This window comes from Notechis scutatus, chromosome Z (assembly GCF_049901735.1).
Source record: "Notechis scutatus isolate UNSWTSFEM ecotype Mainland chromosome Z, rNotScu1.2, whole genome shotgun sequence".
Taxonomy (NCBI): domain Eukaryota; kingdom Metazoa; phylum Chordata; class Lepidosauria; order Squamata; family Elapidae; genus Notechis; species Notechis scutatus.
In genome coordinates this window covers 6238126-6260498 of record NC_142025.1, presented here as the reverse complement: position 1 = coordinate 6260498, position 22373 = coordinate 6238126, and the positions used below count along the sequence as shown (strand labels likewise).

Below are 22373 nucleotides of genomic sequence, written 5' to 3'. Positions count from 1 at the left end.
CGTGCACCAAGCTCAGAATCCTTCAAAACAGCCGTAGCTTGAAATACTGCAAACAGAAACTAGAAAATGGAAAGAGCAGAACCTCATGGATGCTACCCTCCACCCTCCAATTTAAAAACAGGTTTGTCGACCCCTTGTGCAGTGCATACCAAATCTCTGTAACAAATGTCACAACCAAAGAATGTAAATGAAAAATTGTCCAAGTGCATGCATGCATACATGACCTATGCAATGATATGGTTACATATGCAATGAAACAGGAAATACAAATGTTGGCAGCAGAGAAAAAGATGGAAAGCCGAAAAAAGCATGACTAATCCAGGCCCCACTTAACCAGGATTCATCCAAAGGAAAAGATTGTCAGCCCTCTGTCTTTTACAGCTGGTCATAAAGGTGGGAAATAATCAGTGTCAGAGTTTAAATTCATCATGATTAGCTCTTATAATGTCAGCCTTCCACAGAGTTGGGGCACTATAGCCCCCTTATGCAGTAGTGGGATTCAAATACTTTAACAACTGGTCCTCTGCCCTAATGATTTCTTCCAACAACCAGTTCACCAAACTTCTCAGAAGGTTAACAACTGGTTCTCCGGAATTGGTGTGAACTGGCTGAATCCCACCAATGCCCTTATGACTTGTGGACTTCAACTCGCCAAATTACTAGGAATGACTGGCGTAAAACGGCCATTGTTCCCCAGACCTGCTCTACCTGAATCTTTTCGGATGCGTTAGATTTCAGGTCCCATTGTTTTCCCTGTTCTGAATGATGGGAGCTGAGGCTATGAGGGTTAAGAGGTTTTAAGATGGTAACATAATAAATGCTGGAGGAATTTGTAAAACAGATTAAAAGAAACACTGCAACATTTTAATGTAATTTTGTCGGTCGCAGGTGAATTTGTGAAGGAAAGTTTATAAAACCTCGTGGTCAATTTCTCAAAAAGTCATAAATCAAAAAGAACTATAGAATAATAGAATTGTTCTATAATTATCTATAGAATTATAAATAATCAGAAAGGGCTATGTGGGCCATCCTGTTAATAACCTTGCAGATATCTATGGAGATTCTCAGTCATCCAGGCCCTAGTTGTCTCAAACGAGAGACAACTGTTTTTTTTACTCTTCCTCAAATAAAAATTGCCTTTTGGAAATAAAAGCACATTTAAAATAGATATTTAAATATTTAATCTTGTCGGTATTATCAATTATTGCTGATGCCAAAGCTCTAGCCTGCCAATAGTCATACATAGATTATAATTGCTTTATATACTTGACCTGGGCTCCAAAGTATTTGGAGACCAAAATGCAAAATATATACACAATATTTTTGTTCCAGGACTATTTTGTGCATTTATATATATTTCAGGGGCTGGGTGTCTTTTAAATCAATGGAGTAGTAGTGGCAATTTGTTTTATGGGTTTTCACTGAAGACGGTTGGCTTCCTGCGGCGAGAAAATTTAACCATGAGCAACAGATACAGAAAGACTGATCATGAATCAGTCTTGCTATTTAGTACTTGTGTTCAGAGAGTAAAATATTAATCTGCTTTTTCTCTGGATGAAGAAATACTCAAAAATATTCTGGTCCTCTCTATCCATATCAGGAGTACAATATTATTGGAATGACTTTCTGATCATGTTCCTACTTTAACTCTAAGAAATTTGAGCCTTGAAGGGTGAAGGTCACACATCAGATAGTGGCCAAGGAACAGGATCTTTTCAGTGGTGGTGTCATGCCCCTGTCAGAATCTGATTTAGACGGGAAGGCCGAGCAGCTGACAGGGAGTGGAAGTGTGGCTCCGTTGGCTGTGAAAGAAACTGGGGAAGAGCAAAGGCTGGCTGGGCAGAGCAGGGGAGAGGTAGAGCAAGGGAGAGGGAATTCGGAGGAAGACCCAGGCCCACCCCCTCTTCACCCTAGGGAATGCAGGGAGGAATGGAGAAGGGAGCAACATGAGTTGAGTGGCTTACGGTGGAGGAAAGGGCCCTGATTCCCTTCATTAGCTGCAGCTGGGAACACAGTGTTTATAAAGGGAAGCTGTGCATAGCAAAATTGTTGGAAGAAAATCGTGAATTATCTGGTATCATCAAGGCTTATCTGGATTCCTGGCGTCTTCTCAACTGTGTGTGTTTTGCTGGGCTTTCAAGTCTGCAATTCCTTCTCCTGTCCTGTCAAATTAATTATTGCAGCGTGGTTTGTGTGGATTTTTATTTACAGTTTGTATGTACTTTGTTTTCGGACTGAATTTCCTCCACTTAAAGACTGTTCTTGGGAGAGTTTTTTTCTCCAGCTGAATGTAATCTAAACATTGGGAGCAAAGTTGGAGGTATTAAAGGGACTCTTCTGGCTTATTTGATTGTGTTGCCTTTGTGCCATGTCCTGGGTCATCACAGGTGACTCCCTGGTTTTATTTATTTATTTATTTATTTATTTGATTTGCCAATTGTTTACAAGATAATAAGTATAAATGTATACATAGTTGTGAATACATGAAATGGTTACATATAAGAAAAATAAAAGAATAAGAGAAACAATAGGACAGGGACGGTAGGCACGTTGGTGCGCTTATGCACGCCCCCTACAGACCTCTTAGGAAAGGGGTGAGGTCAATAGTAGACAGTCTAAGATTAAAGTTTTTGGGGTTTGGGGAAGAAACTACAGAGTCGGGTAGAGTATTCCAGACATTGACCACTCTATTGCTGAAGTCGTATTTCCTGCAATCAAGTTTGGTGCGGTTTACTTTGAGTTTGTATCTATTGTGTGCTCTTGTGTTGTTATGGTTGAAGCTGAAGTATTCATTGACAGGTAGGACATTGCAATGTATGATTTTGTATACCATGCTTAAGTCAGACCGAAGGCAGGCGTAATTCAAGGTTTTCTAGTTCTAGAATTTCAAGTCTGGTGGCATAAGGTATTCTACAGCGAGTAGAGGAGTGGAGAACTCTTCTTGTGAAATATTTCTGGACTTTCTCAATTGTGCTAATATCAGATACGTATGGTTCTTGGAAGTCTTTCTCCCCAAAAGCATCTACCAAGTGTCTATTCTATTATATTCCTGGAGCCAGACAAAAAATTATTTATTTTTCAGCTTTCCAATCTGTTTATATAGTCACATTTTAGGATGTACAGATAGTCCTTGACTTAGAACCATTCATTTAGTGGCCATTTGAAGATACAAAGGCACTGAAAAAAGTGACATGACCGTTTTTCATATTTATGTCCGTCGTAGCATCCCCATGGTCACACGATCAGAATTTGGGCATTAGGCAACTGGCATGTACTGTATTTATGACAGCTGAACTGTCCTGAAGTATAACATTCCCAGATCGCTTTTGACACGCAATGTCAAGAGGAGAAAGTCAGATTCACTTGATGACATGATTCACTTAACAACTGCAAAGATTTGCTTGACAACGATGGCAAAAAATACTGTAATATGGGGCAAAACTCACTTAACCACCTCCTTGTGTAGCAACAGAAATTTTGGACTCAGTTGTGGTCATAAGTCAAGGACTATCAGTTGTCACATTTTGTGATGTAAACGAAGCCTTTTACCTGAGCTTGCCTCAGTATTTTTCCTGTCTGAGTTGTTTATCTCGTATTTTTAATCATAGTTTTTAGTTTCAGGCTTTATACTGTGATGCTTATGGGCTTACAAGCCAACTTGGGGGAAAATGTTTCAAAGGGCAATATGAATTTTTAAAAAGGAAAATTAAGAGACAGGAGAGCTGACTGGAAGTTGCCCTAATTGAAGTTTGATCGCCAACCAGATGACAAGTTCTCTGTAAACAAGGCATGAACCAGGATTAGCTCAGAATGAAATCCACCAAGGACGGGATCAGTCCAAGCCAAAGATAATTCAACAAGCAAGCAGCCTAATATTTTAGAGGCAGCAGCAGCAGGAAGAGGAGGAGGAGGAGGAAGAAGAAAAAGAGAACTCCACTGCAGGGAACAGGATCAGCACCAATAATTTCACATAAAGCCTGGCATGAAAAATGAGAACAGAAAGACCACAAACACACAGATGATGGGATGGAGGAAGGGCCTCACAGCATGCTGCAGGATGCTCATGGACAGAGAGGCTCTGCTGATGGGTCTTGTAGTAGTTGTTTTGAAATTGAAGTCTTACCCTCATCCCTTCAAATCGTGAGAGTGCTCTTAAAGGCCTCAGAGCTCTGAGGGTCCTAAGGGATTTAATGGGACCCATTTCGGAGTATCCAAGAGAACTAGCTATGAGGCTTATTAGTGAGACCTGAAGGGAGACACAAAACGAAGAAGTCCAAACTATTAGCAAAAGTCCTACCATTCGGCTTCTCTTCTCTGGATTTGCACCTGTAAAGATAAACCTGGTTAATTGATTGAGGAAGCAAGAACCTAAATTGGAGGGAAATGCACCATTAACTCTTGGGGGAGTGGGGAGCTGCTGCTACAGAAATACTTTTTTTCCAGGACACAGAGCTATTGATTTCCAATGCAAAATGAAACCTAAGAATTATGAACTGTCAAAAACGATAGGATATCGATCTGGCTGCAATTCCCATTTTCCCCTCTAGATGACCACATTGAGCTCCAAAGAATGTCAACATTTGATCAAAAGAGAGAGACAAGAAATCAGGGAGACAATCAGTTCTGAAGCACCAAATTAGTTTTCCTCTATTTTTCTCCGACTGAAAAGAAATAGTAGCGGCACAGTACCATCCTCCTTTTGCAAAGACTATAATTTTGTATTTTCAAGATGAATGGCTTGTATATTATAAAGGATCTATCTCTCTATCATCTATCTATCTACCCATCCATCCTACAATTTCTTTCTTTCTCTCTTTCTCCTATCTCTCTCTCTCCATCCCTCATATCTATTTCTTCGTCTCTCTCTTTTTCTATCTCTCTTTCCTCTTTCTTTATCCATCCTATCTTTCTCTCTCTCTCTTCTCTCTCTCTCCCTCTATCCATCTATCTCTAATCTCTCTCTCTCTCTCTCTCTCTCTCTCTCTCTCTCTCTCTCTCATTTATCTATCCTACCTATTTCTTTCTGTCTCTCTGATTTCTTTCTCCAGCCTATTTCTGTCTCTTTCTCTCTCTCTCTCCTCCCCATCTGTCTATCCATCTTATCTATCTATCTTTTATGCTTACACATAGGCATGCACCCCCCCCCCCATACATTACACCCATATACACAATCACACACACACACACACACACACACATGCCCTTCACCCCCACAGTGCCTGCAACACTGCTGTTGCCATTGAAGTTAGCCTGCCTGGGAGACCCTTTCCCTGAAAAATTATACAATTTGCGCTGATTGGAAAATGAAGCTGCCATGTTTGTTGTTCCCTGCAAAAGAGAGAGAGAGAGAGAGAGAGAGAGAGAGAGAAGGTGATTGTTATTTTAGAGGAACACACTGCATAGACATGGAAAGGTTTCAACCCTTACCCTTATGCTTTCAAACCGGGACAAGGCTCGGAGAGGCCTCAGGGCCCTGAGTGTTCGCAGTGATTTCATAGCAGCCAGGTGGTCATAACCGAGAATTGTAGCTATCTGGCAAATAACTGAAATCTGTGCAGATTGAATGGAATTTGAAATTATTGTTCAAGATAAGCAACAACAGGATTTTTAAAAGAAAGAAAGGGGAAAAAAAAGACAGGGTGAAAAATAGTGACTTAGGGAAAGATTCCAATAACCAGGATTAGATTTCAATAATTTCAAAAAAAACCATGAAGGTGGATTGCGAGTGAAGGTGGGTTATGTTTGAAATAAATATCAAATTATACTTGTAGGAAAGTAATTTCTCCTCAACTTGCTTCTACAAAATAAGGGAGGGAGAGGAAGGCAGGGAGGGAGGGATGGTAAATTGTGCGGCAGAATTAAGTTTGGAGAGAAAGTTCTAGCAGCGATTTTTAAAAATTTTTTAAAAATGGAGCCGTTGATGAAAAAAGAGAGGGAGATAAATCAATTCTGATCAAATGAGGGTGGGGAATGAGAATCTGAAGAGCATAGGAGGTGCCATAATCGCTCTCCAACAACTCTCTGGAATCTGGAATGGTGGGCTCTGGAAATGAGTTGGTGGTAGAGAATTTTAGTCCAACACCAAACTCTTGGGTGGGAAATTTCATAATTGCTATCACAGCAAGCAGAATGGCATATGTTTCTTCCTTTCCCCAGAGATCATCTAGACCAGAGGTTCTCAACCTGTGGTTCCCAGACCCCTGGTTTGTGTGTGCGTGTGTGTGCACGCACAATGTCATCATCACAGGGGGTCTTCAAAGGTTTGATGCTTTCTAGTACTTTAAATCTTGACTGAAGTCTTGGTGGTCCATGGCTATGGACCATGGCCACAAATGGTATTTAAAGGGAGTCTGTGGTGAATAAAATGTTGAGAACCACTGATCTAGTCCACTCCCATCTCATTGCAGAGATCTACTAAACTACCAACAGGTAACCATCCAAATTCTATGTGAAACCCTCCAACAAGCAGAGCCTCTTGATCTGGGGAGACCATTCCTCTGCTTAACGGCTGCTTACCATCCAAAAGGTCTTCCTATTCTTTATCCTGAAGCTTTCCCCCCTTTAAATCTCACCTTTTAGTCTTTGTCTTCAATTGCAACAGGTGATAAGTTTGCCCTCTCTTTCATAATGTTGCATGACAGTTATGAGAACCCGGGCCTTCATTGCCATAATTCCCACACTTGCTAAATTTGGGATAGCAAAATGGAGGGAAACCAGGCATGATTAGAAACTGTTGAATGACAGCAAGCATCGTTAGGCGCGCGGGGGGAGACTAAGGTCTGCTTGATCAAGAAGGTTTTTGAAAGAACCTGGTATTATATACTCTTACAGAAGACAGCTGTACATTATGTCTATTGCAGAATTGCTGAAATATATTGGAAGAAAATGGGAGAAGTTTGGGGAGGGAAGGAAGGAAAGAAGGAAGGAGAATGAGAAAAAAGAAGGGAGGGAGGGAGAATGGAAAAGAAAGAAGGAGGGAGGAGAGAGGAGAGAGGGAAGAAGAAAGGCAGGAAAGAAGGAAGGAAGGCAGGAAGGAAGGAAGGAAGGTAAAACTAGCATGTTGAATTTCATTAGTATGTTGCTCTAGTTCCACCAATGAACTTAATATCAGCTCATCTATGCCTCTTTTCAGCTTTGTTTAATGAATTAAGTTTTCTTTGCTTACATTAGGAATGTAAAAGAAGACAGCCAATTATTTCTTTTCACCACAATATATGGAAAAGTTTGCTCTCAAGGTTGGTGAGTCAGCTCCTTTGTCGGTTCCTTGCATACCTGCCATCCTTGTATCTAAAACGTGGGGAAGGACCATAGTCCAGTTAACTGGCTGGGATGGGGCTGGGGGAGGGGGGGGTTCTAATGATGAAGTGCAAAGAAGAAAGTGGAAGGAATGTTCACCTACCCTTATTTTCATACAACCTTGATCTTTTTTTTATTTTATTTAAAAAAGGTAATGTAAAGTGCCTTATGCCACATCGTACAATTTGTCCATTTCACATGGGAATTACCACCTTTTTTGGCTCAGTGGACACATTTAAATTTTTGAAAATGTTTCATAGACATGCATACAAATCGGCTATCATAAAGGTCAGTCATAAAACACCAATTTCTCTAAAAAAATAAAGCAAAAATTGGTCAGATTGTCCCTTGATATCTCCTCTACCTTGAGAAGACCTTACTGGGGCACCTAGAGGTTCTCTGTGACTTTTGGGTGGCTTGTACTCCCCTTTCTAAGCAAAGCACCAACTATAGCATTGGCTTTTATTTAAATTCCTAAATGTCCACGTCTTTAGAGGTGATGTAGGTGATGTAGAGGTATTCTTGGCAATAAAGGCCATGCTTAGGGCCGGTGGGTCGCTTTGCAGTACTTCTTTCCCCTTCCTCTTCCTCTCTATTTAAAAATTGGTGGATACCCTGCAAAAGCTAATTGCCGATTGCTCAGATACCGATCAATTTGGTGAACCTTAATAAGATTCTCTTCTACCTTTTCTTACTGGTATCATTATTATGATTATTATTAGTTCGTTAATTTGTATGTTCACTGAGAGCTTACGCACTGGGCACAAATCACATTTGGCCAAATAAAGTATTCTCTTCCATTCCATTATATTCATTTAGTGACTGTTTGAAGTTATGACATCGCTGATTCATAACAGTTTTTCACACTTACAACTGTTGCGGCATCCCATGGTCACTTGATGAAAATTGGGTTGCTTGGTAACTAGTTTATATTTATGATAGTAGCCATGTCCCAGACAGTGGTGGGATTCAAATTGTTTTACCACCAGTTCGGTGGGCGTGGCTTGGTGGGCACACTTTGCCTAATGCTGGCGCGCAGCTTTCCCCATGCCAGCTGAGAGGATGAAGGAGAGAAAAGTGCAGGGATTGGGTGGGAGGGCCGATCCTGTACTTTTATCTTCTTTTTCCTCTCAGCTGAGGATTTTTTTCCCTCCTCTCAGCTGATTGTAGGCTTTTTTTTTTTTTACTACCGGTTTGGCTGAACCAGTCCAAACCAATACCATCTCACCACTGGTCTCAGAGTCATGTGATCACCATTTGTGATTCTTCTGACAAGCAAAGTCAACGGGGAAGCCAGATTCACTTAATAAACATGTTACTAACTTAACAACTTCAGTAAACAACTATGGTAAGAAAGGACATAAAAGGCGGGGGGGAATCCATTTAACAACTGTCCCACTTAGTAATTGAAATTTTGGGCTCAATTGTGGTTACAAGTTGAGACTCCTATTCTATTCCATTCCATTCTCTTATTCTATTCTATTCTATTCTATTCTATTCTATTCTATTCTATTCTATTCTATTCTATTCTATTCTATTCTGTTCTGTTCTGTTCTGTTCTGTTCTGTTCTGTTCTGTTCTGTTCTGTTCTGTTCTGTTCTGCTCTGTTCCATTCTGTTCCCTCCATTCCATTCCATTCAGTTTATATAAATCATAAGGATCTTGAAGAATAGATTGAATTAGTTTGTTAAGATCTTGTTAACCTGCTGTAGTCTTTCTTTTTTCTTTTCTTTCTTTGGACTCAAGTCCTTTTCTTTTGGATGAAGAAGATGGCTACACTGACAATTGGTACTTCAAAATGCAGCGGTCATCTGCCCTGTTGGCAGATTTCCACTATATTTATTCCAAAAATTCATTATAATGATTGTATTATCTGCAAAGCCTTGAAAAACAAGAGATTTTCCATGGGTCAAAACAACCTGTTTATATCTACTGGTTAATGATTTTGAAAGTATTTCATTTCTCCTTGATAAATTGTGTTTCTTAGAGAAATTCAGACATAAGTCTTGGGTTGTGGGCTTGATTCAATGTGATCTGGGTTGTTGTTGTTGTTTTTTTTAAAATAGGCAGATTTCAAAACGCATACTGCCTGTCTTGAGCAAGTAGAGAAAAATGAATATCTGTGCTTTTCAATGAGACTTTCATCCACCCACTTCCCTTTTGACTGACTCAACACAAATTGTTAAGACTGGCTTCTTTCGTTGAATTTATTTGATCCTTTCTCTTCCTCTGAATGTCATCCTCATTCTTGCTGAAATGTCTTTCTTGGAAGACTCCATAGAACAGATCTTTTGAGAACCATAAAATGGAGCTGGGAGTTTTAGCTCGTTTCTTAAGTATAGAAGTCCCCTATACTTACAGAACTTGTTTTATAACACTGGAGAAACCAATGAGTTTAGTCTACTAAGAAATAAAATTAGTTATTCAAGGTGGCCCAGGTCATTAATATAACATTCCTTTCTGACTCCAGCTCTGTTATTCTTTTTATTCTTCCTTGGCTTCTGTATCTGATTACTTTTTCTTGAGTGGCAATATTACACTTAGACATTATGAGGCAAAAAAAGTAGGTGGCAGTTGTTTTTCTAGCACACTCGTTGTGAAAAAAAGGTTTGTAGGCCGGACATAGTTTGATGTCATGGTTGACCATAGAAACATAAAATTCCTAGGATTAGAAAAAGTCACTGAGGTTATTAAATCCAACCCATTGCTTAGTTCAGCAGCTATCCCCAAAAATAGTTTATCAGGTCTTCCCTTGAATGCATGAAGGAAAGTCCACCCACCTTGATGGTTAATTATCACTATCCAATCACTGTTCCATATACTACAGATAGTCCTCAACTTACAACCATTCGTTTAATGACTATTCAAAGTTACAATGGCATTAAAGAGAGTGACTTATGACCGTTCTTCACATTTACGACCGTTGCAGCATCCCCATGGTCACACGATCAAAATTCAGATGCTAGGCAACTGACTCATATTTATGACAGTTGCACTGTCCCAGGGTCATGTGATCCCTGGGACAGTGCAAAGCAAAGTCAATGGGACAACCAGATTCATTTTACAACTGTGTTACTAACTTAACAAGCACAGTGACTCACTTAACAACTGTGGCAAGAAAGTTTGCAAAATGGGGTTAAATTCTCAGTTAGCAACAGAAATTCTGGGCTGAATTGTGATCATAAGTCAAGTGCTACCTGTGTTTCATATTCCTTAATATCCATATCATATTTCTATTCCTATCAAGGAACCTCCAAGAAGACTGTTAATCACTTGTTTATATGCAAGATCAAGCCACTTGTATATAAGCAGAAAGCAGTCCCCATTCCCTTCTAACACTGATGATCTTACCTAGCTGGGTAATGAAATGTCTGCAAGAAAACAACCCAAGCTCAGAGCGAACCTGGCAATCCACTTATTCCTCTAACCAAAGTTTTCCTTCTTGTTCTTTGGCTTTTCCTTTCTTCTCTATAACATCTTTTTCAGACACGGATGAAAACTAGCATATTCCTCCACTCATTCTTTTCTTCTCAGGCCTAATCATGTTGAGGTCAATTGGTCTCTCTTCAGTCTTGCATCCGTTCCCTTGGCCCTTCTCCTTGCCTTCCTCTGAAGCTGATTTCCTAAACCCTCCTTCAAATGTGTGTGTAGAAGTGGTCACTGTGTTTGATGTTGAGGTTGTTCAGAGCCAAGGAAAAAAGTTTCTTCTTGTGATTTAGAAATTACATACATGATTATGTGGCCTAAAATTGCATTTGCTTTTTTTCGAGCTGCACCACCCCTGCTGTCTTATATTCAGCTTCTAATTGGCTTCTATTCCACGACCTTTTCACAAATATTGTTAAAAAGCCAGCAACCCTTCTATACAAGACCATTTAATTTCTATTTCTAAGTCAAGAACTTTGCAATTGATAAATGCGATTCTGTAATTTCCAGTCCATTTCTTTAATTTATCAAGATCGCTTTGAATTATGTCATATGTCCTAGACATTGGTGGCTGTTAAAGCCACTCAACAGTAGGAAGCATAATTTGGGTGGTTAAGTTCGAGGTGACAGGTTGCATAATTCCTATTTCTCCTAGGCATAGCACTAGGAAGCCATTCAATCCTTATGCAACATTCATTAGTTCTCTATTTATTTCTGAAGTTTTTTTTTTTTTTACTTTAGCAAGCAAGAGCAAAAGACAAGTATTTTATTTTATAAGTTTGGCATTTGGACAAACTAGAGTACTTCCATCAGCATTCAACCCACCTCAGGTATTGACAGTTATTAATAAGATAATAATACTAATGTGATATATAAAAGTATGAAATATAAATAAATAATAAGTGTTAACAGTTGTCCTATTTCTTCTGGTCTGCTTCAACAAATGAAGCACCACTTGGATGATTGCAGGGAGCAACATAAGGAACAAATCAGGACCTTGACCTGAAAAAGCTGATTTATTTATTAGATATTTTTTTTATCTTGCCTTTATAAGTAACTCTAAGTGGTGAACATAGAGGATACCCTTTCTCTTCTTATCTTCTTCATGACAACAGCCCTGTGAAGTGGGTTGGGCTGGGAGAGAGTAACTAGCCCAAAGTTATTCAGCGGGCTTTCATGTCTAAGGCAGGATTAGAACTCAGTCTCCTGGTGATTGGCCCAAAGTCACCTAGCCCGCTTTCATAAATAAGGTAGGACTAGAACTCAGAGTCTCTTGGCTTCTAGCCTGATAACCAATAATACAAGCTGGTTTATGATGGAAGGAGAAAGTATTGGTTGCAAAGAGGTTCCACCCAACTCTTCTTTCAATTCCTCTCCATACGCATATTTTCTACATAAGTTCCTTGACCACAAGTTGCCAATTCTGAACTAGAAATGGACGACTTCTGTCATGTATATACACCACTGATCTATCTGTGAAGTTCATTCCAATCTATGTCCAAACCAATGATGTCATCCTTTCATAACCAGTATTTTAATAGATTTGGAGAAGAGGGAAATTCATAGAATAAAATGCATTGTCCAAGTTATGAAAGGAAAGCAGTCCAAACCTATCAATTAATTAAAGCAAAGAGTATCATTGCTACCAGCTGTGATAAAGAATCAACACAGAATGTACATGTTGAAAATTGCTACTGTCTTAAGCACTTTCCTTAAATGGCATCAGATTTTGTTAAATCATATGATGTTAACAACAATTTGGCAGGAAATACAAATTGTCAAAAGGCTAATTAGTCAACACTTCTTTTCATGTCACTGTGAATGCGTTTGTTTAGTGGCAAAGTCATGGTACTTCAAACAATCTGCTTTGTGCTTCCTCTTCCCACCTCATTTTATTGTGGATCCTTAATTGTGAACCAGCGAAATTTAGAGCAGATTGATCTGAGCTGCAACACTCCAGGAAACGATTGGAGGGCAGCAAAGAGAGACAGAAAGCCTCCTAATAAAGGAGAGTATTTGTAACTCAGGGTTAAAATGAGGGATTATCAATAGTCTGGCTGTTTTCTTGCAGAAGTTTCATTACTTAACTAGATAGCATCGTAAGTGCTAGTAGGGGGTGGGGTTTGCTCTCTATATTCAGGACAGGTTAAACCACTAGAATATAAAGTGAGAGCAAACCCCACTCCATACTACACTGATAATGTAATGTAGTTAGGTAAATGAATCTTCTACAAGAAAACAACCAAACTCAGAAACCACCAAAGACACCAAATAAAGCCCTAATTTGAGGTCAATTGCAGGAAAGTGCATTATTTCACCATTTGCCCAATACCTATTGTACCCTCTTCCCAGTGACAGCTGCTGTCCCAATGGTGCCTGCTCAGCCAAGGGTATGATAACCACTGTGGTGATTGTGGTGATAGAATAGAATAACAGCATTTGTCCTATATTTGGGATTTGGAGATGGCTCTCAAAAAGGGACGGTTCAGAAGCTAAGCAAGTCAGGCCTGGTTATTGTTTGGATGAGAGACCACCAAGAGATCCCAAGGCTACAAATTAGATTGGAAAGTGGAAAAAAAAATCTCTCCCTTCCTCCCACCCCACAAAAAGAAAGTCACGAAAACAATTTCCACATGCTGCCAGGAAAGCTACGTAAACATGTGTATGAAATCACCAGGAATCCAAATTAATTTGAAGGAGACTTTCTTCTTTTTACTTACTTTCGTAGCCAGGGTCATGAAAGTTTCCTGATACCAGCAGAGAACATAAAATAAAATGCCAACTTTGGAGTTTCATAGAAGGGCACAATTAGATTATTCTCGCTTTAGCTAATTTCATAAAGTTAAGCGAGTTTGGTCCAAGTTACTTTACATCTCCCAAGGCTGTTTAGTCAAAAGCTATTCTAGAAGGAGGCAAGCGCAAAAAACTTTTGTATTGTTGCAAAAAAAAGCTACAGGAATATATCCTTCGAGACACCCAAGTTGGCTCTTGAAACAAAGCAGAATGCACAAATTAAATTGCCTATCAATAGAAAAGAAGATTTGTAGTCAGGGGTGTAGGATCCCTGATGCTCTCTGACCTTGGTTATTTTCTTGCAGACGTTTCATTACCAAAGTAAGTAACATAATCAGTGCTAGTGAGGGAATAGGGTTTGCTCTCATTTTATATACTAGTGGCTTGCCCCGTCAGTGCTGGTGGGAGAGGATTTGGTGGTACCTTGATTTGCCTGCTGCTTATTGCTTACTTACTTAGTTGTCTGAGTTGATAGTATCTTGTTTGCTTCTTAATTGTTGGTCTAGTGTTAATCTTAGTACGGTATTAATATCTGCTTCCCTGGGTGTTGAATGATGGACGAGGAGGCTTTTTGGTCTTTTTGTTTTCTTTTTACCTTTTTGTCTCTTTCAAATGGTAGGTAGATGTTGTTTATCTCTATGTCCCTGTTGATGGCTAATTCTCTTATTGCTTCCCCTCCAAACCTCACAAGTCCTGGGAAAACTGCACTGATGGTAACAAAAAAAATTTCTACTGTATTTTAGTATTTTTTTTAGTATTTATTTGATTTGTCAATCGCTTACAAGATACAGGTATAAGAATAAATATAGTTTTGAATACATGAGATAGATACTTATAAGAAAAATAAAAGAAACAATAGGACAGGGACAGTAGGCACGATTGGTTCGCTTATGCACGCCCCCTATAGGCCTCTTAGGAAAGGGGTGAGGTCAATAGTAGAAAGTCTAAGGTTAAAGTTTTTGGGGTTTGGGGAAGAAACCACAGAGTCAGGTAGAGTATTCCAGACATTGACCACTCTATTTCCTGCAATCAAGTTTGGTGCGGTTAACCTTGAGTTTGTATCTATTGTGTGCTCTTGTATTGTTATGATTGAAGCTGAAGTATTCATTGACAGGTAAGTCATTGCAATGTATGATTTTATATACCATGTTTAAATCAGACCGAAGACGGCGTAATTCAAGGTTTTCTAGTTCTATAATTTCAAGTCTGGTGGCATAAGGTATTCTACAACGAGTAGAGGAGTGGAGAACTCTTCTTGTGAAATATTTCTGGACTTTCTCAATTGTGCTAATATCAGATACGTAATGTGGGTTCCAGACTGATGAGCTGTATTCAAGTATAGATCTAGCAAATGTTTTGTATGCTCTAGTATCTAGTAGTATGATATTACCAGAGAAGAAGCTATGTAGGATTAGATTAACAACTCTTAATGCCTTTTTGGCTATGTAGTTGCAGTGGGCTCTAACACTTAGATCATTTGAGATGAGTACTCCAAGGTCCTTGACAAAGTTTGGATCCTCAACAAGGTCTTAACTATTTAGCTTGTATTTTATTTTCTGATTTTTTTTCTGCCAATATGTAAGACAGAGCATTTATTTGTTGAGATTTGAAGGTGCCATTTGTTTGACCATTCTGATACATAGTCAAGATCTTTTTGGAGGGTAGTAGTATTGTCTGTGGTGTTGAATAGCTTTACATCATCAGTGAAGAGAGCGCAGTTGCTCTTAATATTATCACAGACGTCATTTATGTAAAGTATGAAGAGAGTTGGTCCTAAAACACTGCCTTGGGGGACACCACTGTTGACAGGTAAAGAATTTGATAGGACACTCCCAATTTTGACCATTTGTTGTCTGTTTGACAGGAATGCTTCTATCCAGTTATTCAGTTGTCCAGAGATACCATAGGATTTTATTTTTAGGAGTAGTTTGTCGTGTACCACTGAATCAAAGGCTTTACAGAAGTCTATGTAGATTGCGTCTATTGCTTTGCCCTGATCGAGTTGTGTAGTCCATATGTTTTTGCAGTGTAAGAGTTGCAGATTACAGGATAGTTTTTTTCTGAAACCAAATTGTTTATTAGAGAGTAGGTTGTTTGTCTCTAAGTGGAGGATAATGGATTGGTTAATAATTGATTCCATGACTTTACAGGTGATGCAGCATAAAGAGATTGGTCTGTAATTTTCAACTAGGCTGGGGTCTCCCTTTTTGAAGATGGGGATGACCGTGGCTTGCGACCATAATTTTGGCAAGGAGCTGGTCTTGAAAGATTTTTCAAAGATTATGCTTAGAGGTTCTGCTATGGCAGTGGATAGCAAGGACAGCAATTAAACTGGCAAGGACAGCAATGCAACCTAAACCTTGCCCTTTCTATATGTCTGTGTTCTGCACAATGCACATTAAAAATGGATGGGGCTTCAGTTGTACCCATTATTAACTTGATAGTTTGCATTCCCTTCCACCTTCTAGAAATGTCTTTGCTTGGATAATTGCTATAGCACAGAGGTCTCCAAATTTGGCAATTCTATGACTTGTGGACTTCAACACCCAGAATTCCCCAGACAGCATGAGTGAGAAGTCTTAAAGTTGCTGAATTTGGAGACACCTGTTATAGAGGCTTTTAAAATGTGCTTGGAAGAAAAATTAAAGACCGATAGGTTATTCACTCCTGTCCCAGAACTGCAATGGATAACAATCTTTACATTAATCTGATTAATTTCATTTTTAGAAGCATTCCTACTCCCTACCTTCCCCTAAATAAATTTGGAAAGCCATCTCAGTCAATATTTTATGGCACCATAATATAACTCTTTATTCATTCAATTAACTTTTAAATCATAAAAACAGTGCTTGTTCTTATCATTTTAATTGGCTATTGGTTTGATTTTATTTGATCTGATAATTATTTTTTAAAACTACTGGTTATTTCATTATTTTTAAAACCCTGAAAGCTCTTTTTTTAGACTATATGTTCAAAGGAGTGTAGTTTGCTTTTGTTGTCATCACAAAGAACTTTGTTTCTAGAAAATGGACTTGGTGGGAAGAAAAGTAGGACATCAAAAGATCTGAAACAGCATATGGCATTTTAATTTTTCTGGCTCCAAACTGTGCCAATAGTTCAAATTCACTAGGTTTAGAATAAAATAGGATCTGTGCACAGGTGACTTGTCAAGCAGCAGAAATTGTACCAATTGTACCAATAGAACAGAATCTCTGTAGCTCAGGATTGTGGGAACCTTAGCGCTCTCTAATTTGGTTGCTTTTCTGCAGACATTTTGTTACTAAACTAAATAATACAATCAACACTACAAGAGAGTGAGGTTTGCAGAAAAGAGGAGGAGGATTATGCAGCCTTGGGGCTTTCTCACCTTGGTTGTTTTCTTGCAGGCATTTATTTACCAAAGCAGGTATTATCATCAATTTTATAAGGAAGCAGACTTTGTTCTCTGTTTATATACAAGTGGTTTGCCTTGTCAATATTGGTGGGAATATTGGCTAAGATGCTCAGTTTCCCAATTAAAACAAGATGTTGAGACTACAGAAAGAGTGCAGATAAGAGCAGCTAAGACGATAAGGGGGGCTTAGAGGCTAAAATATATGAAAAACAATTGAAGGATATGGGCATGACTAGTTTAATGAAAAGAAGGACTAGGGATGACATGATAGCAATGTTCCAATATCTAAGGGGCTGCCATAAAGAAGAGGGGGTCAAACTACCTGAAGGCAGAACAAGAAGCATGAACTAATCAAGGAGGGAAGCAACTTAGAACTAAGGAGAAATTTCCTGTCAGTGAAAACAATCAACCAGTGGAACAACTTGCCTCCAAACATTCTGGGTACTCCAATACTACAAGTTTTAAAGAAGAGATTGGACAACCATTTGTCTGGAATGGTATAGGGTTTCCTGCTTGGGCAGGGGGTTGGACTAGAAGACTTCCAAGATCCTTTCCAACTCTGTTATTTTGAAGTCTATTCTGTTAATTCTGTCTCTGTGTTGTGCATTTAGGGAGTTTTCATCATGTCTTGGGTTTACACACATAATTGCCCCCTCGTTAGAAGGAAAAAGTAGGGTGGGCAGAATCGCTCTCTGTTTGTTACCAAATTCTCTAGGTCTCTCTTTCAGTCTTCTCCAAAGGCACAATATTAGAGTAGATACATCATTGCTGTTCCATTTGATGCCTCGTTTTTCCTGGAAGCACTCTGCAATTTCCCCCACCTACTCTTTTTTTATAAAGATGAGTAGGAAATTCAATACCTTTTCAAAAGAAACTTTAAAACAGCTCCACAAAAGAAAAGCATAAAAAAGAGACATGCTTTGAATTTGGCTAGAGCTCTTTGAGAATAACTGATTATAGCAGATTGCCCAATTACTGCTCAGGCCACACAAACTGCATCTTGCTAATCAACCGGAGGAAAAAAAGAATCAGAAAACAATTAAAGCCATTTCATGCCATCAGTATATTTACTCCATATGGCAGTTTCATTTTGAAGACAATGTGGCAGACGGCTGGCAGTCAATTGGGTTCCTGAATAAGATTTTGCTAACTTAGTAGCTACTCAAACACTCTGTCAGGGATTACCTCTTTTTCTTGGCTTCGTCTTGTAGGTATTTTCTGAAATCTGTATGACAGGCAAGTTTTAGAAATTCTTATTTGGGCCTTTCCTCTATAATAAGCTGAAGTGCTACGAATTTAAAGTAGACACCCTGAAAGGGACATACAGTTGATCAGGATTCTGATAACTCTGAGAATTGGTCTAAATATTCTTATGTTGAAATAACAGAAATAAAATTCAAGACTCCAGAGGACTCCAGAGTTATGGAAACCTTGATAAAGAAACCACAAGCTTGCAGCTGAACATGTGATCATAATCATAGGATGCGTGCACAACATTTTTTTGTTACATCTGTACTTCATTGCTTATATGTTGTGTCCCTGTTATGTAATTAAGTGGAAATAAGAAAGTTATAGGTAGTTTTCGACTTACAACAGTTCATTTAGTGAATGCTCAAAGTTACAACGGTACTGGAAAAAAAGTGACTTATGACCATTTTTCACACTTATGACTGTTGTAGCATCCTCATGGTCATGTGATCAAAATTCAGACGCTTGGCAGCTGACTCATATTTATGATGGTTATTGTGTCCTGGGGTCACTTAACAACTGCCGTCTTTCACTTAATATGTGTGATTTGCTGCAGCAAAAAAGGTCCTAAAATTGACACAACTCACTTAATAACTGCATTGCTTCCTGCTTTAGTTATGCCTACACAACCAATAATGCATCCCCTTTTACATAGCTTTCCCCCGTTATTCCTCCCTTTTTGCAGGAGAGGCAAAATCTGTGATGTTTTAGAGTCCATTATCAAAGCACATCTTCAGGGATTCTCTCCTGGACAAAAATAGACTTTGTTTGATGGATTACTGTAGCTCCTCTGATGCCCAGCTTTACAAGAAGAATTGGCTTCAGTAATTCACAGAGATGAAATGGTCTTGGCTCTCTACATACCCGAATCAAAGATCTGATTGGGCTAAAGTAAGAGGGGGGATGGAAGGGGGGAGGCTGCAAGGGGTTAATTTAAAAGGAAAATTGGTTTTAGCTGCCCCTTTAAATAGCTTTTAAGCATTCAGAAGCAAACATTACTTAATATGGGCTTCCCTTGACTAAGGATGGGTGTGAATCTTTTTATTGGTATGAATTTAGGAAGCTTTGCAAAATTCTTCAGAAGCATTTTTTAAAAAAAGAACCATTTCAAGTCAAATGAAAGAGGTAGAAGTAAAATTGAAGCCTAATTAATTGGGTTTGGCATGCTGCCAAAAAGGTTCTGAAAATTTTGTTTTGAAAAAAAATAAATGGATTTTTCTTTTAGCTTTGCACATCCAACTGTGATTTGCAACCATTCTTTTAGTGACCATTTGAAATTACAATGGCACTGCAAAAAATGACTTGCGACTGGTCCTTGCATTTGTGACTGACACAGTGTCCACAGTAACACGGATGCTTGGCAACTGGCACGTGTTTATCACAACTGCAGCATCCTAGAGTCATGCGGTCACCGTTTGTGACCTTCCCAGCTAACTTCTGACAACCAAAGTCAATGGAGAAAGCCAGAATCACTTAACACCCCATGATTCACTTAATGACTGCAGCGATTTGCTTAACAACTATGGGAAATATTTTTTTAAGTTTGGGCATTACAACCGCCTTGCTTAACAACAGAAATTGTGGTTTCAGTTGCAGTCATAAGTTGAGGACTCTCTGTATTTCAATGAATTCAGATTCTACCCACCTCCAAGTTTTCTTTAAAAACCCTTTCATGAGTTGAGTTCAAAGTTTTCAAAATGGGGGAAAGTTGCAGTTTGGCTAATACAGATGGACAAGGACTTGTTTTTATTTTATTTTAACCAAGCAAGGACCAATATTTGCCAATTTCCCCAAAAAGGGGTTGGGGAAAATTAAAGAACAACACAAAAATTTGTTTGTCTATTCCTACTCTTGAGTTTCACATAAGAGGCATGGAGAGGCAGCCTAATGAAATAAATAATAAAAGCCTGTGCTTGCCTCTAAACATAATGAGCCTAATATTCATTTATGAATATTTTTAGCCAGCTTTTATTCTGAGAACCAGAAGGCAGCAGTGCTTACTGCTTATCCTTACCTAACTATAATGATGAAAAATTAGGCCAGATTCACAGAATAACTTGGTCACTTTCACAGAATTGAGGAGATTTGTATATTGAATGGAATTGGCCCAGTATGATCAGCCCGGCATAACAGTGGGAAAACCAAGGTATTAGGAAGAAATTTCCCATATGGGCCACAAAATTCTTCCTTAGAAAATAAAAAAAATATTGGACAGCTGCCTAACCTGGTAGAATAGGGAGCATCCTGTAGAAGAGGATGCAGGTAACATTTTAGTGGTCACTGTGGCCTAGTGGTTAAGGCACCCCTTCACCGCCAGTGCCGCCAGCAGTATCGGTCTGCAGAGCCAGAAGGGCTGGGGGCCACTGTTCTAGTTCCACTTTAGGCATGGGTGACTTCGGACCAATCACCAGGAGACTGTGAGTTCTAGTCCCTACTTCAACATGAAAGCTGGCTGGGTGATCTTGGACTAATCACCAGGAGTTAGTAAGTTCCAGTCAGAGGTGGCATTCAGCAGGTTCTGACTAGTTCTGGAGAACCGGAAGCGGAAATTTTGAGTAGTTCGGAGAACCGGCAAATCCCACCTCTGACTGGCCCCGCCCCCATCTCTTCTCTGCCTCCCATTGAGTCCCAGCTGATTGGCTGGGTCTTCTTTGGTTGCCCTGCACAGGAGAACGGAGCTGGAAAGCAGGTTAGTGGGGTGGGGAGGGAATGGGGATTTTACAGTATCCTTCCCCTGCCACGCCCACAAAGCCAAGCCAAGCCCGCCAAGCCATGCCCACAGAACCAGTAGTAAAAAAAATTTGAATCCCACCACTGGTTCCAGTCCTGCCTTAGTCATGAAAGGTAGCTAGCTGACTTTGGGCCAATCACCAGAAGACAGTGAGTTCTAGTCCCATTCATGAAAGCTAACTAGGTGACTTTGGGCCAATCACAACCCACCTTACAGGGTGGTTGTTGTGGAAAAATAGAAGGAGGAAAGACTGTTAAGTAAAATTGATTATATATCCCATAAGAGAGACTTATCCCATGGGGCAGCCATTTTGTAACAATGCCCACACATTTCTTTCTAATATGCCCACCTGGTTGTAAAATGTCTCCAATTCCTGCTCTGACCAAGGCACCATTCAATTTCTAGTTTTCATTGGACATCTTGGCCAACTTTCTATGTGACACATTAATCTCTCTGAAACAAGCCTGGGCTGAGTTTACAACTGCTTCAGGGTGAAAGATGGGATAAAACAACTGACTACTATTTTTTTTAGTAGTCTTCACTACTGGATCACTCCATGACAATATGGCAGCAGCAGAGTTACTTCTAAATTGAGCTGAAAAGAAGTAATTTCTGAGGGTGGAAAAAGATAGCCTTTCTCTTCCTAATGGTCCTTCCATCAACTATGACAAATAACTTAGCAGAAAAGGAAAGCGATCCAACCTCCATTCCTCATTTATCTCCTTTTTCTTGAAGATATCGGAAAGAGAGGAAACCACAATCTTTCCATCTCACCTAAATCCCCCAAAATACAAAAAGGGATTTGTTTCCTTTCTTCTGCTTCCAAAACTCTTCCCACCCCCATGCCATGACTTCTAAAAAGCGTGCTCGGAAGAAGCAGATCTTATTAATTTTAAATCAAGATTAGGGTTATGATTACGAAGACCCTCAGAGCTTTGTTTGGCTGAAGGAATGGATAAAAAATACAGGAGTAAATAAAATATTTATCTTCCCTTAGCACCCGTGTACAGGTCATAAAGGAAATAAGTTTTTGGTTGAGAATGATGATGATAAAAAAATAATAATAATCAGAAAGTGTTAAGTGTGATCTTACTTGCTGCCTGGGTTTGTTATTCCTTATAATCCCAAACATGACAAGGGAGAAAAAGAGGCATTTCTCAGGGCAGATAAATTTAACATGCAAACAAAAGAGAATGTTTAAAGAGGACAATCTCAAAAATGCCAGGGCACATGTTTATGGGCTTAAATTAGAGTTGTTGACTATGCATTATCTGGGCCTACAAAAATTCTTTGGGTGATTATGTTCATAGCAGCGTGATTGACAGTTGCCAGGGTGAGGCCAGCTCTGCCAATAGCTTTTTAGATGAGATTGATGCCTCCCTAGGCAAAAGAGAACTACAGGTAGTCCTCAACTTACAATAGTTCATTTAGTGACCATTCAGAGTTAAAATGGCACTGAAAAAAAGTGACTTATGAGCCATTTTT

The 22373-nt window shown here is 39.3% G+C and overlaps 1 protein-coding gene across 7 annotated transcripts in view; it reads right to left on the bottom strand.

The window, feature by feature from the left end:
- LOC113419511 (sodium channel protein type 5 subunit alpha-like) overlaps positions 1 to 22373 on the bottom strand; it is a 377390-nt gene that overhangs the window by 40521 nt on the left and 314496 nt on the right. For 4 of the 7 annotated variants that reach the window (XM_087947840.1, XM_087947842.1, XM_087947845.1 and 1 more), the window contains 2 exons: positions 5428 to 5550; positions 4124 to 4246 (listed from right to left, as the gene is read on the bottom strand). The exons of 1 other annotated variant lie outside the window; for it this stretch is intronic. In XM_087947840.1, coding sequence (XP_087803966.1) covers positions 4124 to 4246; positions 5428 to 5550 — 246 coding nt within the window. The remainder of the gene's footprint in view (positions 1 to 4123; positions 4247 to 5427; positions 5551 to 22373) is intronic. 2 more of the 7 variants (XM_087947846.1, XM_087947841.1) reach the window with 2 other exon arrangements.